This window comes from Solanum pennellii, chromosome 11, assembly GCF_001406875.1.
Source record: "Solanum pennellii chromosome 11, SPENNV200".
NCBI lineage: Eukaryota > Viridiplantae > Streptophyta > Magnoliopsida > Solanales > Solanaceae > Solanum > Solanum pennellii.
In genome coordinates this window covers 1887915-1903226 of record NC_028647.1, presented here as the reverse complement: position 1 = coordinate 1903226, position 15312 = coordinate 1887915, and the positions used below count along the sequence as shown (strand labels likewise).

The window sequence follows — 15312 nt, the reverse complement described above, 5'->3', positions numbered from 1 at the left end:
TGTCTTTATTTACATATTACATTTTGATTTATTGAAACACTTAATATTTATTAAGAAAATAATGATTAGTGCAGTGAATTAATTAATTTGTCCATTTTCATTTATAAGGTTCCAAACGTATTTACTAGTATATTTTTTAATGGCATTAACTCATTGTTGATAAATTGAGGGTATTATAGAAAAAATAAATTTGTAAGTAGCTAATATATATTATATATATATAAAGTAAGATTATTTTTTTTGATTTTTCATTTGGTGTTCGATATCTATATTAGATCTCAACTAATTCAGATTCGCGTCAGATAATTAAGGTTCCATTTGAGGAGAGAGGGGGGGCGTTCCCTAGTCCCTATCAAGAATTTTTCATACCTAATGTTTTATCTGAAACTTATGATTAAGGGAGAAGTAGCCCTATCCAATGTACTACATTCTTTGATGGTTTCAAATAAAAGTTGTATAGACAAATTTTGGACTTCAAGCTAGCGATGGAGAAAATATAATGCATCAAAATTTACAAATTAAATAGAAAAATGAATTTGAGATTGTGCAATTAAAGTTTTGAATTATTTTGTTGGTTCGATAATCGTAATATTCGAACTAGCTTTCGTAAAACGCAATGGATTAGCACCAAATCTTTTGCAACATTCCAAAATAGAGAGATCCCAGGCCACTTAAATTGGGATTGCTATGTTCAAATAATTTACTCTTACTACCGTGTAATAAATCATATTATCTATATGGAATTAATTTTGAAAATAATACTACAAAATGAAATTCCTTTTACATAGATTTCATTTTTTAAAAATTCGGAATAACCTGTAACCATTACAATTTTTATTATAGTCTTTGTCTTTTGGGTGAGCACTTTGTGTGCACTGGTAAACCCCCCCAATATGTATATGTAATACCTTGTAAATCACATATGAAATGTAAAACGTACTAACAAGCCTATGTGACAAATTCGACTCAAGCGATCGATCCAAAATCATCTGTGTGGATGACTACTTTCAAAACCAACTGAATCATCCTGAAAAACACGTAAATAATTGATCGGTTTTTAGGATCGACATATTGTGTTTGTCACCATAATTGTTTTTCAGTTTGTATCGATTGCCTGCCATCGATATTTTCTGTCGATAATGAGCCCCTTTTTTAAAGTAGTGGTTGAAGTTTAAATTTGTAGAAAAGAAAAAGACAAATAAACCTTTCTTTTTCATTACTATAAATATAAATAACAAACTAATTAAATTAAATTAGAAATAAATGAGAAAGAACTTTAAGCTGGCACCTAACAACAAATTAAGCAGCTTGAATGAGATCACAAAAATACCATAAAGTTCAACCATAAACCTTACTCTCTTTTTTTAATGAAAAATATATATTAAAAAAAATGAGTATACCAACAACCTCTTGAACTCGCTAGTAAATTTTGTTTAGACAATCGAACTATGACATGTTCTAACTAAACATCAGAACACATGCTAAAACATTTTTATTAGACATTTTCGATGTAAAATTTAGGAAAATTGTATGCGCATGTTTCAAACGTTCATTATGTTTAGATAACTTAATTATTTAAAATATATCATCTTTTTTAATTAATATACATTAAACTAATAAATCGTAAAATTTAAAAGCTTCTTTCAATTGACATAGATGTATATAATATAAAAGAATGAGGCATACTTTAAACTTACATATCAATATCAACATAATCATACGCACAAACACATGAAATTCGAAAACACTTTTTAAATATATAATCTAAACTCAAAATATGAACATTTTATAACGTGTTTGAATGTCCAATAAAAATTTATTATAATCAGAGTATTTAAATAAAATTTACTAGTAGATTTAAGAGGTTGTTAATTATATATTCTAATGTACAATTTTTTTAAAAAAAAATAAAGGAAAAAGAAATGAAATAATCTTTCCCCAAAATGGGTAAGTTCACTGATATTGGTTCGAAAATAAATTTGTTCTAATTAGTGGAAATTTTAGTTGAACTTTTCAATCATATTAATTCTTACACTTAATTAATTTATAAATAACATACCAATATTTGATAAATCAAGAATAGTGATAGATACATTGTATAGGGAAAAGTCAAACGAGTACAATATTTTCTTAACATGCATTTTAATGCTAGTTAATAAGGTATTTTGAGGGTTTCTTTTTTTCATATTTAGGACCATGTTAATTCTAATTTTGTACTTTGAGAAGTTTTTATAATGTACATGTTTATCCTATACACCTAATTTCTTATATTAAAGAAACACATAATACATATATTAGATTTTAAATTTGGATTTAAATTTTTAACTTTGACTTTCAACTTTCATAATGCACAAACAGACACTTCAACTATCCAACTTTTAAATAAATAAACGAATGATTCCTACATGACATAATATATGTAAGACACCACGTAGGACAAAAAATGACATGTAGGATGACATCCAGGACATGTATGTCTGTTTACTCAACTTTATACAAGTTTAAGTGTCTACTGTGCACATCCAAAATTGAAGGACAACTGTAATTCGAAGCCAAGTTAAAGGGCATATTTCGAAATATTTTAAAACTTTGAAATATGTTTTGTCATCTCTAATCAACAATCCTCTAGAAACTTACCTAATTTTTTCATTTTGTGCACACGTAAAAGTTCTCCAACCACCCAATTCCTTCAGGAGATCGTTAGACTTGGTTTTCATAATTCTATATTTTTTAAGGGGTGCGTGGCTATATTTTTATATTTTTTTTCGAGTTAAATTTTGAAAATCGCATTGGGTCATAGGATTTTGAAATTCAATATCGAAATCAGGAATTTGAAAAATACCTAAAATTTATTTTCATCTCAAATTATTCGTGAAAATTCAAAAAAATTAACACTAATACAATTTTTAAATATACTCATAATTTTCACGATCAAACGCTATTTTTAAGTCTATTTCAATTGAAATTTTAATGACTAGTGAGTAAGGTGGTTGGATTGATACCGACCCCTCTCTCTAAATGATCCACCATTTTTATTCTTGTCTTTTTCAACTATCTGTACTTCTTCTATTATTTAACAACTTGGTATCCTCCATCACAACTTGACTACTTTATCGTTTCATTTAAGCTCATCTTCATGTTACGTAAAAATTATGCACGATTAAATATTTGCCACCTACTAGATTTTTATTGATATTATTGAATGATGTATAATTCTTGTCAAGGGTGTGGTTGTAAAGTTTTGATATCAAATTCAACTGAATTCAATATTTATAATATGAAAAATACAATTACGCGTAAATATAAAAAACATCACAATATATATAAAATTCTGTACTTAGGTCTGCATGTGTTTGATGTACTTGTTAAATAATAGGAATTTGAGTATATACTCTATTTTAATAACAACTTCATGAATATTCTTTTTACTTTTACCTTGTATTTGCATTAATGCATGCAGAGTTGCACGTATACGTTAGCTATTTTACTTTATAACCTATAATATAAAGGCAGATATAAAAGTCCGACTTCAAATTTAGTCGAATTCAATAACTTTACTGATAAGTATAAATTAAAGAGTTGATAAAGTATATTTAAAGTTTACTCATATTTTAAAAAACGTAGAGAATTTGTTTTCAAAAAATTTTCGACGGACTAAATAGTGAAAAAGAGATAATAATAACATAAGCTAAATCTAATAATTTTAGCTCAAAGAATAGATTTATGTTTAACCACTTGCATCTTGTTTGAATGATTGTTACCTATTATATTGCATTGTTAATTTAAATATCATATTGGTTTTTATTGTTACTAAATTTTATGATATTATATTGTTTAAATTCAATGTTAAATAACAATAAAAAATCTTTGTAATGACTGATTTAGCGTGATCTCATCGTTATCATAATAATTTCTTCTCCATCTTATCTTTAATCATTATTTAATATAAACTTATTTTAGTCTTTAGCATACCTTTATACAGTAACTATATTCCTAAACTATTGACGTGTGACATTATGTATACGATAAAGAACAATATAATCTATTCAAATATTATATTCACTTAAAATAACACAATATAATATATTATGATCATATTTATGACATCATGTATACGATAAAGAACAATATAATCTATTCAAATATTATATTCACTTAAAATAACACAATATAATATATTATGATCATATTTATCATACGTAAGAACTATCCAAACATAGTGTTGAAAATCTAGTAATCATTTATTTCGTTATTATTTATAAAATTAAAATTCTGATTTCGTCATCGATATTTAAAAACTTTTCTCTTTCATTTTTTAATTTAACAACATTTATTATCTCCTACCTGTAATTTCAAGCTTTTTTCTCTTCTTATACTCCTAAATTCCTCTTATGTTTTTGCAGTTTCATTTTTTTCAACCAAAAAACAATGGAGCCTTTCATTTTCACAATTTCCGCCATTTTCCTCTCACTTTTCATCTTCATATTAACCGTAAAACCCAAATCCAAAACCCTAAATCTACCTCCCGGACCTCCAGGTTGGCCGGTCGTCGGAAACCTCTTTCAAGTCGCCGGCTCCGGTAAACAATTTTTCGAATACATTAGAGATCTCAAACCAAAATACGATTCAATTTTCACATTGAAAATGGGTTCTCGAACTATGATTATAGTTACCAGCGCCGATTTAGCTCACGAAGCTTTAATCGAAAAGGGGCAAATCTTCGCTAGCCGCCCTAAAGAAAACCCGACCCGAACTATCTTCAGCTGCAACAAATTCACCGTCAATGCGGCGGTTTACGGCGCGGTGTGGCGGTCATTGAGAAGAAACATGGTGCAGAATATGCTTAGTCCGATTCGATTGAAGGAATTTCGTGATTGTAGAGAGATAGCAATGGAGAAATTGATCGAGAGGATTCGAGTAGATGCAAAGGAGAATAACGACGTCGTTTGGGTGTTGAAGAATGCGCGATTTGCGGTTTTTTATATTCTACTAGCAATGTGTTTTGGTGTTGGGATGAATGATGAAGAAATGATTGAAAGAGTTGATCAAATGATGAAAGATGTGTTGATTGTGCTTGATCCAAGGATTGATGATTTTCTACCTATTTTGAGATTATTTGTTGGTTATAAGCAACGTAAAAGAGTTAACGATGTTCGTAAAAGGCAAATCGAGACCCTCGTTCCACTTATCGAGAAACGTCGTAGGGTTTTACAAAATCCTGGGTCCGACAAGACTGCAACCTCGTTTTCCTACCTAGACACCTTGTTCGACGTTAAAATTGAAGGTATATTGTTAAACTATACGACTATCTAGAGACTACTTACTTATCGTCTAAGCTAACTTTTAAAGTTGAGTGGTATCAGAGCCAAACTCACTTTAAACCTCTATTAAGATTCATTTCTCAATATAATTACTTAATTATTTTTTCTTGACAGGTAGAAAGTCAGGACCGACGAATCCAGAGCTTGTGACGCTATGCTCAGAATTTTTGAACGGTGGGACCGACACGACAGCTACGGCATTAGAGTGGGCCATAGGGAGATTGATTGAGAATCCAAGCATACAAGAGAAAATGCACAAAGAAATTAAAACCGTAGTAGGTGATAAAAAGGTTGATGAGAATGATATAGAGAGAATGCCTTACTTAAACGCAGTTATAAAAGAGCTTTTACGTAAACACCCTCCGACATACTTCACATTGACCCATACAGTAACGGAGCCGGTTAAATTGGGCGGGTATGACATACCCATGGATACTAATGTGGAGTTTTTTGTGCACGGGATCTCTCACGACTCGAACATATGGTCCGACCCGGATAAATTTGACCCGGATAGGTTTTTATCGGGTCGGGAGGACGCGGATATAACGGGGGTGAAGGCGGTGAAGATGATGCCGTTCGGAGTCGGACGGAGGATTTGTCCAGGCTTAGGAATGGCAACGGTACATTTGAATTTGATGTTGGCGCGAATGGTTCAAGAATTTGAATGGTTTGCTTACCCGGGAAATAGTGAAGTGGATTTTAGTGAAAACTTGGAATTTACTGTGGTAATGAAAAATCCATTAAGAGCTAAAGTTAAGCCAAGAATATAATTAAGTAATGCTCATAATTAAGATTATAAGTCAAAAATTTGATTTATAAAACAAGGTTTGTAACATTTTTCAATATTGTAATTACAGTATTCCACATTTTCTTGTTTATAACATAAATAAAATCTTGTGAAGTTTATTTTTGATTACTTTCTACTAATCCTAATGCTTATTTCTTCTTCTTTGATGGTCTAAACATGAAAACCACACAATAATAATTGAACATTAAAACTTCATCCTTAAATTAGTTGTGATTATATTTTAAGTTTATTTAGCATTCATTTGAACAGGTAGACACATTCGTCTTTATGATAATTTGTATCCTATATAGTGTTCAACGTGTATTATACACATGTAAAACATGTGTCTACTTGTTCAACTTTATATAAGTTTAAATTTTATTTATGCATACTCAAAATTGAAGAATATAAATATTAGCTAAAACCAAGTTAAATGACATTAAATATTTTGTTTATATTTGAAATCTAATTTAGCGGTCCTTAAAGTGACTACTTTGTCTGTTTCAATTTATTCGACATACTTTCCTTTTTGATTGATTTTAAAAAAAAATGATACATTTCTGTATTTAATACTCTATTAGATAATTTACAATTATACAAATATTCATAACTTATTTTACGCCACATCTTTAAAAGTCTTGAAAATTATAAGTGTGTAGAGGGACCAATGTAATTTTAATGTTCCATTTTGTAGTTGGACATTAAATATAAATAGTATTATGGATGTAGAACCAATTTTCTCATTAGTCCAATCATGCATGTGATTATGATATCAAGTATATTTCTAGCCTTGAGTTATGGGAAACAACTTTATAAAACCAATAAAGATTGTATGCCCCAAAACACCAACAAACAATGCCTTCCACTTGTTAGCTTATTTAAGAAAAAACTTTTTTCTCCTATATTAGACAAGGTTGTTATCGCAAAAATAAAGTTTATCTCATATTAGTAATTCACTTTTTGCTTTACGTGTTTTATGAAAAATCATTAATAAAAAAGATATTCTTTTTACTATATTATCGCTTTAAAAACTTTTTTGAGACGTTATTAATTTAACTCTTAATTTCTTCGTGTTTAACTGATGGGAGATTTAATATACATTCCTTTTAGAACTCGATATCCTCGTTAAGAATATAAAGTCTATCATCTTGTTCAAAAAATAATTTAAACTATTCCTGCTTTATATCGTTATATAATACTAAGGATAATATGAGAAAAATAATTTTTTAAATTTTTTTTAGCTAAAATAAAACATTTGTTTTGAAATATAAATTAAGTAAAATGAAATAAAGGGTATACATAACATACAAAAGAGAAGTCATTAATGAACCATGTGAAGGGAAGAAAAGAAGGCAATAAGTCATATTATAAAACAACATTAATGATAACAACATTTTCAGTTGGACGTCCAACAAAAAGTGGTTAGCTGGCACTTAACATGACATCCAAATTATAATATATATCGGTGAAATAAAAAGTTAGTTGATGAAATTTATAGCTTGATATCGAAATTGATATTATGCTCTTTTGAGAAGTTTATAAATTATCATCGTGTCAAACCTTGCATCAATTAAGTGAAAAAGCTTTAAAGTATTGCCTTTTTCTTCCAAGCTTCTTATTCAATTTGCTTCTATATGGACAACTTCTTTCGTTCACTTTTACTTGTCATATTCAAATTTGATACCAAACTATTCCCATTAATTATTACATGCACAATTTCATATTTGTTATTACAACATTAACAAATTTATAAACTACTACTAATATAAAATTAATTATTTAGACGTTAAAACTTTGATTAAACTATATATCTTGATTGAAATACTATCTTTGTGTTGGATAATGAGAGAAATTGTTTGTAATTTCTTCTAAGTATTTATACATGTTTAAAGGAAAATGCATAATAAGTATCTCCTCAACCTATGCTCGAAATCTCAGAGACATACTTATACTATATTAAGGTCTTATTACCCTCCTGAGCTTATTTTATATGTAATTTTCTACCCTTTTCGGCCTCCGTGGCACTAGTTTAAAGAAAAAAGTCAATCAGCGTTAGACCCATAAAATAGTGTCACGTAGGTCGAAAAGGGGTAGAAAATTATTAATAAAATAAGTTCAGGGGTAATAGAACCTTAGTATAGTATAAGTGTGTCTCTGAGATTTCGGACATAGGTTAAGAAGGTACTTGCGCATTATCCCTTTTTGAAACCAAAAGTTAGGTCAAAATCAAACAAATTATAGTTATCGATTAATCTACCACAAAATACCAAAACCAAAACTTAAAAATACTTTATCATACCGAATTAGTTTGGTGCGGTAATGATATCATACTTTAAAAAATCGAAAATTGAATTATCGAACCAAAATTTCAATAATTGTCATACTCAATTTTCTTGCAAAAAAAAAACACAATAAGAAATAACAATCCATAAGTTCAAGTGAGATAACATTGAATATGTTCTACTAAACATGTATATGTAATTGACATTGCTCAGCAAAGGAAGCTGAACTAATTGATCTACAAAATTACCACCAATTTTCAAGTTGAAAACTGAAGTATATAGCAAAGTGTAAGGTACCTAAAAAATGAAAGAAACAATACTTTGCTATATTTACAAAAGGCTATGAGTAGTAAGTTATCTACCAACAAAATCAAAATCTGAGCAACGGAATGAACGCGATACCTACATTGTGAAATTTTTGAATCTCTGTGGTCTTGACTTGAAAAGCTTATGCATTTGATGGGCTCTCAACTTGCTTGTTCTCTGAGTTTTTCGTGTTCTGACTATCCTCGTTTGATATGACGTTGTTTCCTCTGATTACCATCATACCAGCCTCGGGTGGACATTGAGCGTCTGTGTTGGAGTCTGTTCTCAGGCTGGAATGCCTCTGCTCAGCTGATAGACAAAGATTTGAACTGACATTCAGGGAGTCCATCTCAAAGTGAGATCGGATAGCTGAACTAAACAACGGTTGCATGAATCGCCTTTTTTCAGGTGTTTCACGTAGAGATATTCGACAAACTGGGCAGGTGGAGTGCTGCTGAAACCATATGTCAATACATGTTGCATGGAAAGAATGCCCACATATTGGCAAAATGCGTAGCGAATCCTGCTTTTGATACTCAGCAAGGCAAACAATGCACCTATGACAATAATGTTGGAGAAGTTATAACAAGGTGATTGTGTATGTTTTTATCTAAAGCACTATGGGGACAAGCTATGTATCATAGACACCAGCAATACGCGACAAGTTACAAGAGATCTGAAACTACATCATACAAGATATGGCTAAAACAAATGGCCTTTTTCTACGATTATCACTAGAAAAGGGTCATTTTCCTGTATGATGAATGATTATACTACATTTTGGGAGAAGCATGGGTGCAGTTGTAGTAGAGGTACTTTTTTGGCACCGAAATTTCTAATCTTGTATTTCCTTCAAGACCTCTTGATATGACATATATGGTCGTCGAACCTCACTAGAATACAATAACACTTACACCTTGCATGACTCTAAAGTAGAGTTTATACGGCTAGAGACGGAATCCAGATATTTGAACTTAATCCATCAGAACATCTCTCCCCTTTCTTTGACATATTTGGAAAACGGAATCAGTTATAGAGTAGCTAATGTGTTTGTTCATTCTAGTCTAGAAGTCATCAACGAATGGTGTCCAGTAAATCCTTTCCTTCCAAGCAGTTAGCTTCTTTGATATGAAGGCAAGTGCTTAAAATATATTTGATTTTTACATAACAAGAAGATTGAACATCTATACGATGCAATCACATTGCACATAGATCTACTACACACCTTGTATACGATGTTTTTGACCCAACGCTAACCTGCCTTTTTATTCTTCAAAATCTGATACTTCAAAAAGATATTTTTATACTGGCCAACAGAGACGTATAATGGAGAAGATTAAATACCAAAACGATTCTCTGTTTCCTATGTTGCTTCATACTAGGTGTACTGATAATGTACATGTACACTAGAAGTTAGTAAACTCTATTAGGCTAATCATAGAATATAGGTCTCATCGAAGTTTCTAGATTAATGGTCATACTCAATCCGATAAAAGGTGACATTATCGGTAGTAAAATCGGATGGTAAATAGTGTCCCAATGCATACAGTGAAGCTTGTAAGGATGCTAAAAAAAGTAGTCTTACTATCCACTGAAACAGAGGAAAAAATTAATAGCAACCTTTCAAGTTTAATAGTTCCGTATTTCAATCACAGCAGTGGTACTATGCAGTCTAGTTATACTTTTTTCTTATGTCGAGAAATCGGTCTGTCGCCAGCCCTAAGGACCAACCACATCCCTCGGAACTCAGAGATAATGGGCCTGCCCCTCTACCCTTCTCCACTTAAATTTTAAGCTTAGGGGCTCGAACCTTAAACCATAAGTCACAAGTAACTCAACCTTTCCCACTTAACAGTAAAAATGATTTGCATATTAACCAAGACATCAAAGTAGTGAACTTTCTCACATTACTTTAAACATATTATGGTTAATTACTGCGATAATACAAGATAAGTAGTGTTTTAGAGATGTGAAGAGTGAAATGAAATCTTTCATCTTTAGTTCACAGCGAACTCGTTGATTATATTAAAGGTGAACCACTTTATTCATTGCAAGAATTTTAACACCACATGAAAGAGAAACAGGAAAATCGAAGATCTTTACATAGGTAGAATGCCTTCTTCTCTTGTTATGGCAGTTCTGACTGCCTTATCCAAAATGATTCGAATTACTCAAATTTGGATAAAAATTCAGTTTGCAGATCAAGTGGAATAAACACTTACTCTCGGTTGTTAAACCAAGTAAGAACTTAAGAAAAACCATAAAAACTTAAATAAAGGGCAAGATAAAACTGTCTGCAAAGTTTAAATGGAACCACATACACATCATTCGGACATCATATTAAAATTTAACCACGTTGACTTCACAGATGTATAAACGTCGAATAAGTACAACACAATCTGAACACATATTCATAATGCTACTTCAGCTTCTTCATTTTTAAAATTATCCGTAACCATCAAAATTTTCTTTCCTGTTCTCGACAAATATATTAATAGCCTATCTTATAAAGAAGTCAAGAAACACCAACTAGAAAGAAATGCTATTTATCTAAAGCTTGTATTGTATGTAGAACTTAAAGCAAATATCAACTTACTGAGCATCTTCTGCGGAAGTAAAAAACACCTCCCCATACTTCTTTGTCGGGAAGTTGGCAACAGCAACAGGCTCGAGACCATGTAAGCCACGCTCTAACTGTACAAGGTAAACATACACTACTATTATTTAACCAAAAACCAGGATTAGTGACGATTCATCAGAAAAAATCATTCCGCTGCCACTAATAAAGAAGAATCCAAGCGAAATATGGACTAAAATGCACTACTACTGTTTTAGTACTGTTTACTGATCAAGTACTACTAAATTTAGCTAGGTTGTGAGGTAAAAGATGTGAAATGAGGGGAATAAGACCTGCACGCACAAAGCACGACATCATCAAAACAAAATTGATGTTTGTTCGAAAGGCCTCAACATGAAGAATATGACATATAGAATGTCCACAAAACATCTTTAACAAACTACACATCAAAGACCTAAGTGGCCTACAGTATGTACTGTGTGCTGGCTAGACTACTCAACGAATCAAAACTGCAGTCATGATCAGATTACATAGGCGCTTGAACGTACATATTATTTGAAAATCAGTGTTTGTATTACAATTTTGTCCACTATATATACTTCAATTGAAACACTGGTTGAAGAGTATTTCAATCACAAAAACTTTTTCCATGTGAAATTCTGTACAAACACAATTTCAACTTCAAATACTAGAAAATCACAACAAGGGAACAGCATACAAATAAGCAACAAGATGTTGAAACTGTATACGAAGACAAGAAAACACCATACTACTAAACTAGTAATGAAACAAATGCTTACAATACTAAGATCAGATCTAGAAGCATATGCGAAAGAGCGTCGTCTTGCATTCAATTGAATTCTTGCACAAATTAGCCTTGTGCACACAAATACTATAAACATGGTACTAACAGCAAATCCAATCACAGTCATCACCAAATTTGTCCCTGAAGATATCATTTCACCAACTTGTTTTTTTCCCCCAAAAATAGCAATTTTACTGTCCACTCCAACAACCCAAGATTAGAATTTCCCAGAAAAGTTCAAGTTTTGCTCTTCTCATTCCAACATAAACCAAAACACCAACAACTACGCCTTAGTTCCAAACAAGTTAAGGTCGGGTATATGAATCCCCACTACATCCGAAGAACAACAACTACTACCCCCTCAGTCTCAAACAAATTGAGGTCGATTATATGAATCACCACTATACATACCCAAACAACAATCACTACGCCTTAGTCCCAAACAAGTTGAACTCGGCTATATGAATCCCCACTATGCCCAAATTCTACACAATACCCAACTCATCTAAACACAAGAAAACCTAAAACCAATCCCTAAAAACATCACTAGAGTCCTCTTCCTTCCCCCACTCTATTTTTTCACTTTCAGAAACTATATAAAGAAACCCCTTATAGTACTTTCTTCATTTTTCTCTCAAAAATCTAATCTTTCTATCACTTGAGGCAATTTACTTAAGAAATGCAGCCAAGAACCTAATCTTCACTTTCAATTTCCAATAACCCTTTTGTGGATTTTCTTTATAGCTCATAAAAATACAATCTTTATACCTCTAGAGACATTTTGGTCACCTATATTTATGCATGTATATATATGTACGGTATATTTGAATCTTTAAAACTTTAGCATTCTAATCAAGAAGAGGGTCAGCATGTTTTCTTGAAATTGTCATGTGGAGAGAGAAAACAGAGCAAATTAAGAGACAGATTATGAGGAAATTAGTGAGAGACATCTCAGATCCCTAATCATAAGTGATTAGTGGAGTAATTTTTTCTTCTGAGTTAAACCAAGTAATTGAGTTAATTCTTTTTAAAAAAAATTATAGTACAATTATTTTTAATTAGATTTTGGGGCCCCATTACTTTGACTCTTCTTGATTAATCAGAGTGAATTATATATATAATAATAGTATCTATTATTTATAAAAATATATCTCAATTATCAATTATTCTGTTTTGACGGATAATTAAGGTATATTATAATAACTAGATAGTGATAATTTAGATATACGACTCAAAAAAATAAATTACCTTCGATGAACTTTCAATTATTAACTTTTAATCTTATGATTAGTGGTATTGTAATCATATCAAGCTACGAGTTCATAGTAATTTAGTGGTTTTTGTTTAAATCCTGTATATGCATAACAATAACACTAATAAGTATTTTGTGAAATCTCATAAAGTGAATCTAAAAAGGGTAGATTGTACCTAACATTATCTTTATCTATCTCTTGAAGATGAAGATAGTATTTTCGAAAGACTATCAACTCAAGTAAAGCAAATTAAAATAGTACTTAAACAAAAAAACGACAGTGAAGAGAAATATAATAACTAATAGTAGCAAAATAGTGACGGAGCATGTATGTAAGGAACCTCATAAATAACAAGGTATGACACTTAAACATTGTAAATAATATACGATATCTAATATTAAAATTAAATCAATCGATACACAGCACTGGAACCAATAATTACTGTGAAAGAACATGTTTGTTGCATCTAAAGATTTTCTTGTGACACATCAATAAAATTATTATTAAAAAGAAGTAGAAAGATTTTGTGGATCTGCTTTTATAATTTTATTTTTATTATTAAAAAAACTCACTCCCCAAGAGAATAAGTACAAGATTCTTGTTTTAATAAGGCAAAAGGTTAGTTAAATATAAAGATTAAATACTTTGCTTTCTCCAAACAGTCACATGCCCCATGTAGTAGTTTTTAATCTTCAAAGGTAGTGAGCCCTAGCTACTAGACAAGTCCAAAAAGTAAATTAATTAAAATTCGATTAAATTTAAATTAATATATATTATACTAAAATATCTCGTATTTCTAAAAAAATTATTCGATTCACGGAATTTGATATCCGATCAATATAAGCTCCCAACATGATTTACTGGGTAATATAATTTTGAGGGCAACACTTTCAATAAAAAATTTATTTTATTAACATGAGATTCAAAATTGAAAACTCTGATTCATGAAGGAATTCTAACAATCACATTACTATTCATTATCGTACAAACTACTTTATATTTTCATTTTATATGAGTTAATTTGACTTGACGCGAAATTTAAGAAAGAAAGAAATACTTTAGATGTTTATTTGATTATAAATTATTTCATTAACGTAAAATATATTTTAAAACTAATTGTTACTTAATATAAAAATATGTCATTCTATTTTAGACGCGCTAAAAAAAAAGTGAATCATATAATCATACGATCTTTTTCCTTGTTCACTAACTTTATATATATATATACAACTCTTTTTTTTTTTTTGGTTGTTGGTGAATTGACTGACATTATTTAGTGTAAACCTAGTAAAACTTTTTTGTACTTGTAATCCAATAATTAATAATAATATATCCAGATAATTTTTGTACTTGTAATCCAATAATTAATTATATATACCCATGGATTCATAGGAACCAATGCATGTGATATGCTGAAATGATGGATCCAGAGTTGTTAGAATATATTCCTTTGGGTTCTAAATATTAGTCATTTTGATTAACTCAAAATGTATTAAACAATTACACATTTTTAAAAAAAAAATCAAAACATTTTTTTTAATTCACCCTCATTATGAAGTGATAATTAAATTCAAATACCTTATAAATAAAACTATTAGAATGTCTATTCGTTATTATCCTCTATCACTTTAGCTATTTTCATGTCTATTAAGTAATCAAAAAGTATAAGATATAATTTATTAATTTAAATAACGTATTATGAGGTCTATTTTGTATACAAAGTGTTCACTCAATAAAATAGAAACCATGATAAAAAATTTAACGACCATATAATATCGTAGAATTATAAAAAGAACTATTGAAATTTCAAAATATTAATTAGTTCTTTTCCAAAAAATATCAACCTCGACATTATTAGTTGTAGTTATCTTATATATCTCTTATCCATTTTGTCCACATGCATCATGACTTCCCACTATAATATAGTTACTCTTGCCATCTACAATTTGTTGAATTTCAAATAATTGCATTTATATATAT

At 30.2% G+C, this 15312-nt stretch overlaps 2 protein-coding genes across 2 annotated transcripts; one reads left to right on the top strand and one right to left on the bottom strand.

Moving 5' to 3' along the window:
* The first annotated feature begins 4383 nt into the window (after nt 1-4383).
* LOC107005083 (cytochrome P450 77A1) lies at nt 4384-6232 on the top strand. Its single transcript, XM_015203574.2, has 2 exons — nt 4384-5284; nt 5436-6232. Exons 1-2 carry the CDS (start codon nt 4429-4431, stop codon nt 6089-6091), a joined length of 1512 nt encoding a protein of 503 aa, XP_015059060.1. The 5' UTR covers nt 4384-4428; the 3' UTR covers nt 6092-6232.
* A 2283-nt stretch (nt 6233-8515) lies between these two features.
* LOC107003319 (RING-H2 finger protein ATL38-like) lies at nt 8516-13024 on the bottom strand. Its single transcript, XM_015201629.2, has 3 exons — nt 12075-13024; nt 11293-11390; nt 8516-9253 (listed from the first exon to the last, which is right to left on the bottom strand). Exons 1-3 carry the CDS (start codon nt 12231-12233, stop codon nt 8839-8841), a joined length of 672 nt encoding a protein of 223 aa, XP_015057115.1. The 5' UTR covers nt 12234-13024; the 3' UTR covers nt 8516-8838.
* Between the last annotated feature and the right edge of the window lie 2288 nt (nt 13025-15312).

Excerpts from the sequence above, each read along its gene's own strand:
- LOC107003319 (XM_015201629.2), bottom strand. The coding sequence starts at position 12,233 with ATGATATCTTCAGGGACAAATTTGGTGATGACTGTGATTGGATTTGCT. Across the intron at positions 11,391-12,074 it reads CTAGATCTGATCTTAGTATT|TTAGAGCGTGGCTTACATGG; the intron begins GTAAGCATTTGT and ends TACCTTGTACAG. Across the intron at positions 9,254-11,292 it reads ACTTCCGCAGAAGATGCTCA|GTGCATTGTTTGCCTTGCTG; the intron begins GTAAGTTGATAT and ends TTATTGTCATAG.
- LOC107005083 (XM_015203574.2), top strand. The coding sequence starts at position 4,429 with ATGGAGCCTTTCATTTTCACAATTTCCGCCATTTTCCTCTCACTTTTC. Across the intron at positions 5,285-5,435 it reads GTTCGACGTTAAAATTGAAG|GTAGAAAGTCAGGACCGACG; the intron begins GTATATTGTTAA and ends TTTTCTTGACAG.